The sequence below is a fragment of the Chlorocebus sabaeus genome, chromosome 1 (genome assembly GCF_047675955.1).
Source record: "Chlorocebus sabaeus isolate Y175 chromosome 1, mChlSab1.0.hap1, whole genome shotgun sequence".
Lineage (NCBI taxonomy): Eukaryota > Metazoa > Chordata > Mammalia > Primates > Cercopithecidae > Chlorocebus > Chlorocebus sabaeus.
Window position 1 is genome coordinate 13,194,503 of NC_132904.1, and position 13,957 is coordinate 13,208,459.

General features: G+C 35.8%; 1 protein-coding gene across 1 annotated transcript in view; it reads right to left on the bottom strand.

Annotated features, from left to right (window-relative positions):
* Positions 1 to 2,495: 2,495 nt before the first annotated feature.
* LOC103234708 (membrane-spanning 4-domains subfamily A member 5-like) overlaps positions 2,496 to 13,957 on the bottom strand; it is a 33,226-nt gene continuing 21,764 nt past the window's right edge. Inside the window, exons 4-5 of the mRNA XM_037997592.1 lie at positions 4,868 to 4,998; positions 2,496 to 2,535 (exon numbers count right to left, since the gene is read on the bottom strand). Of these exons, the coding sequence (XP_037853520.1) occupies positions 2,496 to 2,535; positions 4,868 to 4,998 (171 nt within the window). The remainder of the gene's footprint in view (positions 2,536 to 4,867; positions 4,999 to 13,957) is intronic.

Here is a 13,957-nt window from a genome sequence, read left to right on the forward strand (position 1 = left end):
TGGGCTCAAGCCCTCCTTCCACCTTCCCCTCCTAACTAGCTATAGGACTGCAGGTATGTGCCACCACTCCTGGGTATTTTATTTTATTTTATTTTTATTTTATTTTATTTTATTTTATTTTATTTTAGATGGGGTCTCACTGTGTTGCCCAGGCTGGTCTCAATCCTGAGCTCAAGCAATTCCCCTGCCTTAGCCTCTCAAAGTGCTGAAATTATGGGTGTGAACCACCCCACCAGGCGAGATTTTTTAATTAAACCACGTGCTTTTGATACTTTTTAGTTTCTTTCTTTGTCCTCTCTCCCTTTCTCCCTGGTTTCCATCCTCTCTTCCCTTTTGTTTCTATAGATTGAAAGCCAAAGACAATGCCATATGACAAGACAGTCCCCAAGACAATGACTCATCATAAAGGACATACTGTTTTCTACTCAAACTTGATTGCATTATTAAGTATAGCATTGAATACCTATCAGTTTAAATTCTATTTAGTTGGAGTAGAAATCTATATGTCCTTATATACCCAATCCATGTTTGTTCTCTTTTCACTTTATTCAGAGAAGAATTAAGAATAAGACCTGTGTGTGTGTGTGTGTGTGTGTGTGTGTGTGTGTGTGGTGTGTTTTTGTTTACTTTGCTTTTAGGTAGAGCCATATTTTTTTGAGATTTTGAGTTTGAATACCTTTAGATAGAACTTCAGCTCCCCATTTTAATACCTTACCTAAAGAAAATTCATTGAAAGGCAATCAGTGATCCAGATAATAGGTTTTCAATACCCTAATTCATCTGGAATTATAGCTAATTCACATGTTTTGAAAAGTAAATGACTTTTGCAGTACAAATGAAGATGTAGCCTCTGAGTGTCAAGAGAAAGTGGGAAATACGAGAAAAGAAATCTATATGATAAATTCCTCTCCCTCCTAATTCATTTTATCAGGTTAATTCAAAATAGAGATTCCTAAACAAAGCTATTTGTAAATTAAGATGGTAAACTTAACAAGGTATCTATATGGAATGATAAGTAAATTGGTGAGGCTGGAGCACAGCGTTTATGGGAGTGAGTGGTAGGAAATGAAGTCAAGAAGGTAGATTGGGCTAATTTATTGCAGAAATGAATGTTGTGCTAGAATATCAGGCTTTCATGTGGTGAGTGTTGCCTGTTTAAACTTTCATTTGGGGAGATGAAGAAACAGAGGACAGAACTGAAGTACATTTAAGGGATCATATAAAAAGGATTATCAGCTAGTTTCAATTTGAGAGTATTTCTCAGCTCCCTGGCCAGGACAGCCAAGTAGATGGTGGTGCTCTTAAATGGAAAAGACAAGGTAATCACTTTGTGGGTGAGATGATTAGTTCAGTTTTAGATGTGTTTTATTTCAGGTGCTTTGGGATCATTTGAAGTTGGCAATATGAGCCTAGAGCTCAGTAGAAAGGTCTAGGGTGGAGATTCAACATTTGGATTATTATCAATTTATAGATGGTATACATCTACCAAGCTGTAGGTATATATGGTGTTGCCTATACAAAAGCTATAGAGGTACAGTTGGAAAAGTCAAGGCACAGAATAGCAACCTGAAGAGATTAAGACCTAGGTAAGAAGGCAGGTCAAAGGGTCAAACAGATGAGATTAGAAAGTGGTAAAATGGGGAGGAAGCTTAAATTTCCTAAACCTTTCTACACATGTGGTCTAGGATATATGGACAACTCATTTTCTTCTTTGTGTTAACTTTGGTCTCCTTCTCAGTTGTTTCTATGATCTCACAGATCCCTAAGCCTCAGCCTGTTGATTGGGTACTGGGGAAAATGGGTGGGAATATTTTTCACTGAAGTTCTCTGATTTAATGAGATTGAGGTCAAATGGAGGTTAAGTTTTCCTTTAGACATGAAGTAGTTGGAATGGAGAAAGTAGGAAAATAGCTTTATTGAAAAAAGGTTTTTACCATCTTTTTCAACTTCTCCATTACTCCCACATCTTGGTTTCTGAAGACACTAAATTTCTACACTTAGATAGTTGACTTGTTCTCCCAAATTTTGAGAAATAAAGGCTTCAGACTTCAGTAATCCCATATCCCCGTGCCTGGTAACAACTTCTACAAAGCTTTTTGTTTCCAGGGTAATATCTGTTGAATTAAACAGACCTGAGCCAGAAAATCACATGTCTTCTACCTTATTCTCTCATATGGTGTGGACATAAAAGTATCCTGTAATGCAAAACACTTCTATAAAAGGGAAGATTATTCAGCTGTGGAGGGACTCATGTAAGTGCACAACAGTTAGTGCCGAGTGTTCTCGGTTATCTACGATCAGAGCTTAGTGGTGGCATTATTTATACTTAATTCATATCAAAACCTTAGTTATTCAAATAGTGTTCATAACAGAAGACAACATCCTCTGATTTACTAAGGGAGAAATGGGATACTCACTGCATCTTTATCTTCCTGTATATTTTGCTTGAAATGCCCAGTGGATGACTCTACTTGCGACAGACAACTCCAAGATGGTTAATATGAACAGATATTCCGAAAGGAGTTTACCAGTTTTCTGTATCCAAAAAGAAAATGTACATTCCTTACAGATCTTTCTATGTGAGTGCTTTAGAGTTGATAAAGGTATCTTAAAATTGAAGAAGAAAAACAGAAGAGAAAAATGACCCACCATATCCTGCACCCTCAACAAGAGAATTTTAAATATTTTTTAATTGTAATTATAACTGATAATTATTGAGGATGATGATAAACTGATACATTTCTCCCAAGTGGATGATGAGAATCATTGATTGTGTTTTCTTGTTTATTGTTGTGGATAATGACAGGAAATTTTCACTGAGGCCAATAACTCTGGGGAAGATGGAATTGTGATACCCTTGAGGTTTAGTGTTGTAGAACGTATTTAATAGAGAAACATATAAAAATCTGCCCTGTTGATAGGAAAGGACGCTAAAGAGAAACAATGAAAGAAAAGAATGTTTAGACTTATAACCTGGACTCAACACAAGGGCTTATGTGGCCTGGGGGTAGGAGTTTCCTCCTGGGATTGTGCCTCTGTCTATAAGCCCCAATAGATCCATATCCTGACAGGATAGCTGGGTTGGAAACAATAATACAGAATCTGTAATATTGGAAGCCCAAGCCTCTTCAGTACTCAATGCACTTTTATGACAAGGTCACCACGGGCTACTCAGATCAGTGTTAAATAATGACATCATTTAGTAGTGACTGAACCGTGGCAGTGGAAATTAAGGGCACGCTGGTGGACTGATGAGATACTCCATGACTCTGTTAACTAAGGGTTTGGAGTCAATATTGAACCTTTGGATCCTAGTGGTTTTGAGTAACTTGAGAGGGTCAACAGGGAGGGGACCTCAGAAGGAAGATTCTGGATTTCCTACTAATATGAATATTGATAGTTTAAGAGATAAATTAGAAAAATGAAAGAGTTAAGATCATAATTAAAGATCAATCCAATAAAATGAGGCATTCTTGTTATACAAATATAATCTTAAGCAACATCTTTATGTTTCTCTTTATTTAAGATACCACTTTAAGGTATCCATCAGGGTATGTGTCATAAAATATTAACATTCTCTGCAGCAGCAGAATGATTCTTTGATGTGCCACTGAATTGATTTTTGTAAAAGCTCAATTCTGTGGGGTAAGATAATTTAGAATTTAAAACCATTCTGCATTAGAAAAAATGATCTGTAAGTGACTAGCCATGTGACACTGAGCAAGTAGTTTAAAATTTCAAAACTCATTTCTTTATTGAATCAGAGACACAAATGGTCCCCTAAGGAGGTTTACAGTTGTACTCACGGTAAAAATCACTTTCAAAGCTACATAGAAATAAGAAAAAGCCAGCAAAATGCAAACTGGTGTATTCTTTGCAACTAGATAATTAACCAAGAGTTTTGGATGTTGAAGTAAGGAGAGTTTACTTAATGAGTTAGGAATTTAAATATAGGCAATATCTAATGGGTTCAATTCAGAAAAGTTGATTTCTAAGTATTGGTAAAAGTCCCCACTGTTTTGCCCTTCATCAAGCCCTGAACAGATGGGATAGAGCAGAAGGACAGAAACCCTAGAGAAGACTTTGGCCCTTATGCTTCAATTTCTATACAACTTGCTTAGCACTGACTTCCACCTTCTTGCCCTCCTAGCCCCTTCTCTATACACCAACAAACGTGTACAGATAAATGCACATATGTCCACAGTTCCACATGAATGGGAACATAGATATACACAGATACTGAAATGCAAATGTGAACACACTTAGACTCCCACAGACCTGCTGAACAACTGACAGACTCAAAGCAGGCAGTGCAAAAATGTCCACATAGTCGTGAACGATATAGAACTGAGTACTCATGCATTCAAAATTACATACGTGTACAGAGTTCAGCTTTATTCTTTTTATAAACTCCAGCCCTGACATTGAACATAAACCCCTGGGTATCACAGGTACATGAGTATGCCCGTTCCTTCTTGGAAGACCAAGTCTTGCTATAACAAACTTGATCTTTTAAGGCCTGGGAGAACTGATCTCAGAGATGCAGGAACCTGGAATGAACTGGGCTGCCCAGCATAAAAACATCATAGCTATCAGGTGGGTCCAGAATTGAATATAATGCTTAGTCACTCAAAAGGCATCTATTAATATTTATAATACCTTTCATTTGTTTACTTGAGGTTTTGGGCGGTCTTGGGTTTAGAAATGTAACTCGTAGTTTGATTCACATTTTTAATAGATGCATATACCATGAGGTAAACTAATGGTGAGGGTTACCTCCATGACTTGCATTGTACTTAAGTACCCTGATCACTTAGTAAATATTTAACACATAATTCTAAAATTGTGATGAGATTCTCACAGAAACCTGGTACTTACTTGTGGCCAAAGTGGATTTTTTGAACTTTTACTATATTTTATAAACTCAATTGATAGTAAAAGCAGACCAATCACTGAAATACAGGCACTTATGATGTTTACTACTAAAGCGTAAGACACCTGCAATAGAGAAAAATAATCATTTGGTCATTGGAAATTATCAATATGCATCATTGACAAGTATATTAAAGTAAAAGATTTTTTTAAAAGTAAAAGGTTTATATAAATGTTGATCTTTTCAGCAGAGTAGGATCATTACAAAGACGGTCAGAACTGCAGATGTGTCAGGATCCCAATAGGAATAAACCATTCTGGAGGTGATACAATTTTTGATGTAATAAACAAGTTTATTTCTTCACTGACAATTTATTGAATACCTATTCTATACTCTGTAATCTATGCTCTGCATCAGTAGATAAAAAGACAGAAAAGAAATGGTCTCTGCACTCAAGGAATTTTCAGACTATTGAGGAAGACAAACAAGTGCATGTTAAATGTGAATAGAATGCAAAAAAATTGTTAATAATGCAGGCAAATTCATAGTGCCATACAGTTTCAGAATATCAGAGAGCTAACATTTCAGGAGTTTGTTATGGTTCATTTTGGAGTGAAAGAAGGAGAGCTGTAGAAAATTTTGTTGGAAAGATAGGTGCTATCTAGCTAGATATTTAGGATTTTATCTTAAAGATGGTAGAGAATGGCATGCATATGTATAACGTTGCTGCATAATTGCACTTTGTCCATGTATAGGATCTGAGAGGTGACATGATATTAAGAAGATCCTTATTGATTATATTTATTTCTTTGTCTACATTTGAATATCTATATCTATATCTCTCCTGTACAAACTAGATAATACCATTCTGGATATAGAAATCAGCAAAGATTTCATGACAAAGACACCAAAAGCAATTGCAACAAAAACAAAAATTGAAAAATGGGATCTAATTAAACCAAGCAACTTCTGTGCACAGCAAAAGAAACAATCAACAGAATGAACAGACAACCTACAGAATGAGAGAAAATTTTTGCAAACTAGGCATCTGACAAAGGTCTAATATCCAGCATCTGTAAGAAACTTAAACAAATTTACAAAGATAAAACCAAACATCCCCATTAACAAGCAGACAAAGGACAGAAACAGACATTTTTCAAAAGAAGACATACATGTGGCCAACCAGCATATGATAAAAAACTCAACATCACTGATCATTAGAGAAATGCAAATCAAACACGAGATACCATTTCACACCAGTTAGAATGGCTATTACTAAGAAGTCAAAAAATGACAGATGCTGATAAGGTTTTAGAGAAAAAGTAACACTTATACACTGTGGGTGGGAGTGTACATTAGTTCAATTAGTGTGGAAGACAGTGTGGTGATTCCTCAAAGACATAAAAACAAACTACAATTTGACCCAGCAGTCCCATTATTGGAAATATATCCAAGGGAATATAAATCATTCTGTCATAAAGACACATGCATGTAGATGTTTACTGCAGCATGATTCACAATAACAAAGACATGGAATCCACCTAAATGCCCGTCAATGGTAGACTGGATAAATAAAATGTGGTACATATACACCATGGAATACTATGCAGCCATAAAAAAGAGAAGATCATTTTCTTTGCAGGAACATGGAAGGAGCTGGATGCCATTATCCTTAGCAAACTAATGCAGGAACAGAAAACCAAATACTGCCTGTTCTCACTTGTAAACGGGAGCTAAATGATGAGAACACATGAACACATAGAGGGAAACAACACACTGGAGCCTATTGGAGGGTGAGGGTGAGAGAAGGGAGAGGATGAGAAAAAATAACTAATGGGTACTAGGCTTAATACCTGGGTGACAAAATAATCTGTAAAACAAACCCCCATGACACAGGTTTACCTATATAACAAACCTGCACATGTACCCCGGAACTTAAAATAAAAGTTAAATTTAAAAAGATACGTATATTTCCTCTGTCTAATATGAATTAGGTAATAATTACTAAAGCTTAAACTACTGAATTCTGAAACCAACTTCACTGGATAAAGGATGTGTTTATCGAAGTTGCTGTTGTATGTTGTATAGTGATCTCAACTAATGTATTCTTTTGGAACAAATCTCCCTTAAAGAAAGACAAATGAAAATAAAATGTTTATTATTTCATTTTATAACCTAAACATACAACTGTATTGCTTAATACATTTTGGTATGTTGACATAATCCAGTCTTTAAAATGAAGTATATTTGGTAAATATTTCATTTTCTCAACTATACAGGCAATAGTTATGTCAAAATAATCTGTTTTTATTTAGAAAAGAGCCACCTTGTTGAGGAAATGCATCAATAAGGCCCTGTGGAGCAGGTGTTCTTCTCTGGAGCGTGAAGTTTTTCTGGGAAAAACTTATCTGAATAAAACAAGCAGAAACACTTGTTTTGATTCCTGCCCTCCGTTAGGATGATGTTGGACATATTTAAAGTATACGATTTGATAAATCATTAATACAGAAAGATATACAGTAAGTGCACTGTAAGAAGAGAGTGAAAGTATGGAGGAACTGGAATACTCAGCCTGAGGGTGGAAATGTAATATGCTACAACCACTTTGGAAAACAGGTTAGCAGTTTCTTGAAAAGTGAAACATGCATATACCCTACGATTCACGTATTTACTAAAGAGAAATGAAGGCATATGTCTGTATGAAGACTTATATGTAAACGTTCATAGTAGCTTTATTTGTAAAAGCTCAAAACTGGAAACAATGCAAGTTCCATCAATAGGTGAATGGATAAATGAATTGTGATATATCCATAAAATTGAATATAATTTAGAAATAAAAAAGGGATTGATAACATATACATGGATGAATCTCAGGATAATTATGCTGAATGAAATAAGTCAAACAAGAAAGCATATATACTGTATTATTCCATGTGTATAAAACTCTAGAGAAAGCAAATTAATCTGTAGTGATAAAAAGCAGATCAGTAGATGCCTGGGGGAGGGAGGGTTTTGAGGAGGGATAAGCAAGAGGGATGGCAAAGGGGCATGGGAAAACTGTTGGGGGTGACATATGCACTATCTTATTGTATTCATGGCTTACCAAATTGTGTACTTTAAATACATACAGTTTATTGTTTATTGTATGTCAATTATGCCTCAATAAAGCTATTAAAAATTAAGAAAGAAGAGCATGAAGGGGCACTATGTGAAAGCCAGATGCAGTAAAAGAGTGTGAGGCATGGGATAAGCTACCCTCTATGACCCTGCCATCTACTATGAAGTTTTGTTTTGTTTGCTTTTTAATAATTTTTGAAAATAGAGACCATATAATCTTTTTTTTTTTTTTTTTTTTTTTTTTTTTTTTTTTTTTTTTTTTTTGAGACAGAGTCTCACTCTGTCGCCCAGGCTGGAGTGCAGTAGTGGGATCTCAGCTCACTGCAACCTCCACCTCCCAGGTTCAAGCAATTCTCATGCCTCAGCCTCCCAAGTAGCTGGGATTACAGTCACATGCCATCACGCCCGGCTAATTTTTGTATTTTTAGTAGAGACCGGGTTTCACTATGTTGGCCAGGCTGGTCTTGATCTCCTGACCTCAAGTGATCTGCCCATCTTAGTCTCCTAAAGTGCTGGGATTACAGGCATGAGCCACTGCGCCCAGCGAGATGGTATAAAGAATATTTTAAGAAACACTTTTATACTTTTATTGCAGCCACAGAAAATCATAAATTATTAATCTTTATTTTAAAAAACCCAGGCTTTGTTTCTAAAATAACTGAAACATTTCAGATAAAAGTTTTCTTGCCTAGTTCAATTTCAGGTTTTGGCTATTGTGAATAAACTCCTATAAATATGTGGGCAAGTTTTTGTTTTTTGTTTTTGACATATGTTTTTATTTCTCAGAGGTAAGTGCCTAGCAATGAATTGCTGAATCATATGGCAGGTGTATATTTAAATTTTGAATGAATAACCACATATTTTTACAAGGTCATGGTGTCATTTTACACTTCCAATGACAATATGAAGGGCTTATTTTCTCCACATACCTGTTAACATTTGGTGTTAAGTATGCTATTTCTTCTCTTTGGTTTCTATTTTCAGGAAATATCTTTCTTCACTCCTTCACTTTCAGTCCATATGTGTCCTTAAAGGTGAAGCGAGTGTCTTGTAGGCAGCAAATAGTTGCATTTTGTTTTCCAGTCCATTTAGTTACTTTATTTTTTTATTGGAGAATGCAGTCAATTTACATTCTAGGTAATTATTAATATATAAGAACTCTTATTGCTGTTTTGTGGTTTCTTTTCTTTTTAAACCATCCTTTGTTTCTTTCCTCCTCTCTTACTGTCTTTTGTGATTTGATGATTTTCTGTGGTGGTATGATTTGATTTCTTAGTTTTTATATTTTGTGCAACTATTATAAGTTTTTGTATTGTGGTTACCATGAGGCACAAATAAAATATTTTGTAGTTGTACCAGGCTTTGAAAGCTGATAACAACTTAACTTTCAATACAAAATGTCTGCATTTTACTTTTTCCCCTATTTGTTATTTGGATGTCAAAATGTGTATTTTGTGTAATTTGTATCTCTTAGTTTATTGTAGTTATAGGTGTTTTTCTTCTAACACTTATATTAGAGATAAAATTGCTTTATGTACTACCATTATAGTACTAGAGTATTCTGAATATGACTGTGTATGATTTATATCACCAAGTTTTATACTTTTATATGTTTTATGTTGTTAATTTGTATCATTGTTTTTTTGGTTTCATCTTAAATAGCTCCCTTTCATGATTCCTGTAAGGCAGGTGTAGTGATGATGAGACCCTTTAGCTTTTTTTTTTTTTTTTGGTCTGGGAAAGTTTTAATTTTTCCCTTATTTCCTTAGAATAGCTTTGCAAGGGCTGGGCGCAGTGGCTCACGCCTGTAATCCCAGCACTTTGGGAGGCTGAGGCGGGTGGATCGCCCGAGATCAGGAGTTTGAGACCAGACTGGCCAACATGGTGAAACCTGTCTCTACTGAAAATACAAAAATTGACCAGGCATGATGGCAGGTGCCTGTAATCCCAGCTACTCAGGAGGCTGAGGCAGGAGAATCGCTTGAACCCGGGAGGTGGAGGTTGCAGTGAGCCGAGATCACACCATTGCACTCCAGCCTGGGCGACAAGAGCAAGACTTTGTGTCAAGAAAAAAAAAAAATAATAAAAAGAATAGCTTTGCAAGGTAAAATATTCTTGGTTGACCTTTTGTTGTTATTGTCGTTGTTGTTTACAGCACTTTGAGTACATTATTCCACTCTCTCCTGGCCTGCATGATATCTGCTGATAAGTCTGCTGATAGCTGTATTGGAACCCTCTCGAATATGATATGTTTCTTATCTCTTGCTACTTTGAGAATTCTTTGTCTTTGATTTTTGATAGTTTGAACATGGTATGTCTTGGTTAACCCTTCTTTGGGTTTAATTTGATTGAACACTTCTGAGCCTCCTGTATCTGTATGTTGCCATCTTTTTCCAGATTTGAAACGTTTTCAGCCATTATTTTCTTAAATATGCTTGCTCTTCCTTTCTCTCTTTCCCTTCTATAAATTCAATTATGAAAATGTTATTTGAAATGGTCAGGGTCAGAGACTATATTCCACAGGTATGTGTAGTCATAGGATTTCCTCCCTGCCGCGGTCTGGATAGAACCTCCGACTGGGCTCTGAAGATTGACGGGGCCTCTGCTCAACTGCTAGCGTCAGGCAGAGCCAGATGCTCTGCTTCATAGATATGCTCATACATTGGCTTGCCTCCCAGCCTGATACATCCTTATGCAGGTCTCTGAGGCTAGGTTACTGCTTAGCTAATCATGTTGAGCTGGGCCAGAAGGTACACTCTGTAGCAGTGTCCAAATGCAGACTTGCTTCTCAGCCTGGGAGAGCCTTATGCAGAGCTCTGATGCTAGGTGTCAAAGCTAGACAAAGGCTTGAGCCTGGCAAATCTCTCAACTGTGCTTCCTGCAGAGAGATGCTTTTGGCTAATCTCTCTGGTTGGGTGCCTCTGCTGACTAGAATACAGAGGCACAGCCAAGATTCACGTGCTGGTTGCTGTGGGCCCCACCTTTCTATTTCTAGCTGACACCACATAGTCTATCCCTGGTGATACTTCCAATGTTCCCCATTTGGCAAGACAGAAGTGGGCCTCCGGCAGAATACCCAAGAATGCTGGGAAAGCTGGATGTCTACCATGGGCTCCCTTTTCATTCCCTTGTAGAAATCTTGGGCCTAAGGAAATTCTTCCTGTGTAGTGGGTGCTATGCCATTGTCGTGGAGAGGTGACATAGTCAAAGTGAAAGCATTTCTCTTACCTTTCTAATGTAGCTTTTATTTTCATCACAGTGTGATCCGAGAGCATAAATTGTACAATGTTTATTTTTAAAAATCGATTAGCAATTAGCATGTATTTTATGACTCAGAGCATGGTCTATCTTAGGGGCTGTTATAAGTGTCCTTGAGAAAAATGTGTTCTTTTATTGTATGAGTATTGCATTGATGTCAATTATATCCAAGTGACTGATGGTGTTGTTGAGTTCAACTCTGTAATACTGATTTTCTGCTTGCAGAATGTCTTTATTGCTTATAGGAGTTAAAATCTTCAACTCTAATAGTGGATCCATATATGTTTCCTTGTAGTTCTATCAGCTGTTGCCTCATGTATTTTATTACTTTTTTGTTGGTCACATACATTGACCCCTTTATCATTATGTAATGCCTCTCTTTATTCCTGATAATTTTTCTTGCCCTGACGTCTGCTCTGTCTGAAGTTAATATAGTTATTCCTACTTTCTTTCAATTAGTATTAACATGTGGTATCTTTTTCCATCCTTTTACTTTCAATCTATATGTGTCTTTATATTTACAGCAGGTTTCCTCTAGACAACATATTGTTGAATATTGTTTTTTGTTCCACTCTTCAAAAATCTCTGTGTTTTGATAGGTGCATTTAGATCACTGGTGTTTATAGTGATTATTGATAGAGGTGGATTAATATCTGTCATATATTTATTACTGGTCTTTATTCATTTCCCTTGTTCTTGCTTGTTTTTTCAGATTATGCTGTTTTTCTACCTTTTTTGGCTTAAATGAACATTTTATGTGATTCTGTTTTCTCTTCTTTATTAGCAAATCAAATATTTAAATAAACTTCTTCAAGTGGTTACCACAGTGTTTTCAATATACATTTACAACTAATCCAACTCTATTTGTCAAATAACAATATACTACTTCACAGATAGTACAAGTATCTTATGTTAACAAAGTAGTTCTAATTCCTTCCTCTCATCTTTTGTATCATTGCTTTCTTTCATTAAACCTATTCATAGGGTGTGATCATTGAATACATTGCTGCTATCATCATTTTGAACAAACTGTTAGATTAAATATAAGAAAAATGAAAGTTTTAATTTTTTACCTTCACTTTTTCTTTCTCTATCTTTTTTTCTTTATTAAGTTGTAAGTCTGACAAATATCATTTCTTTTGGTTCCTGAAAAATCTTAACTTTAACATTTCTTGCAAAGCAGGTTTACTCTCAACAAATTTCTTCAATTTTACTTGTCTGAGAAAATCTTTATTTCTCTTTCACTTCTGAAGAATAATTTCACAGACTGCAGAATTCTAGGTTGGCATTTCTCCAAATACTTTAAATATTTAACTCCACTCTTTTTACTTGTGTGGTGTATGAGGAGAAGTCCTATGCAATTCTTATCCTTGATCCTCTATAGGTAATTTCTTTTTGGCTTCTGATATGGTTTGGATCTGTGTCACTGCCCAAATCTCATGTTGAATTATAATCTCTCATGTTGGAGGCAGGGCCTGGTGGGAGGTGATTAGATCAAAAGAGTGGATTTCCCCCTCTGTTCTCATGAGAGTGAATGAGTTATCATGAGATCTGGTTGTTTAAAAATGTGTGGCACCTCCTCCCACCTTGGTCATGCTCCTGTCATGTAAGATGTACCTGTTTCCCTTTCACCTTCTGCCATGATTTTAAGTTTCCTGAGGCCTCCCTAGAAGCCAAGCAGATGCTGTCCTGCTTCCTATACAGCCTGAGGAACTGTGAGTCAATTAAATCTCTTTTCTTTATAAATACCCAGTCTCAGGTATTTCTATATAGCAGTATAAGAACAAACTAATACAACTTCTTTCAAAATTTTTTAAAAAATATTTGATTTTCTGTGGTTTAAGTATAATTTTCCTAAGTGTATATTTTTGGCATTTATTCTCCTTAGTGTCCTTTAAGTTTCTGGATCTGTGGTTTGGTCTGATATTAATTATCAGTCATTATTGCTACAAATATTTCTTCCGCTCCCTCTTGTTCTTTTTTTGGCGGTTCCATTATGCACACGTTACTTCTTTTGTCTTTGTCTCACAGTTCTTGGATTTTTTGTCCTGCTTTTTTTCAGGTTTTTTTCCCCTTTACTTTTTAGTTGTGGATGCTTCTACATTTACTGATCCTTAAACTCACTAATTCTTTCCTCAGACATGTCCAGACTACTAATGAGCCCATCAAAGGCATTATTCATTTCTGTTATAACATTTTTTATTTCTAGCATTTCCTTTTTATTACATCTTAGAATTTCTGTTTCTCTGATTACATTACTTATCTGTTCTTGCATGTTGCCCACTTTATTCCATTAGATTTCTCAGCATATTAATCATAGCTTTTTGAAGTCACAGTGTGATAATTTCAACACCTCTGTTACATCTGGTTTTTTTAACTATAGTCATCATGTTGCACCATAAGGTCTCTTGAACTTATTACTCCTATCTAACTAAAATTTTGTAAACTTTGACCCTTCCATTACAGGATAATACACTCTCTTAGCTTTTGTTTGTCTGAGAAAGTCTTCATTCTTAGTTTTTGAAGAACAGCTTTCCTGGGTCATTTGTTGACAGTATTTTTCTTTCACCACTTTGATTATATCATCCTATTCTGTCCAGGCTTGTTACATTTGTGCTGAGAAATCTCCTACCAGTCTTGTTGAAACTTTCTTATATATTAGTTACTTCTTTTTTCTTATTGTTTTCAGGAGCCTCTCTTTGTCTTTGA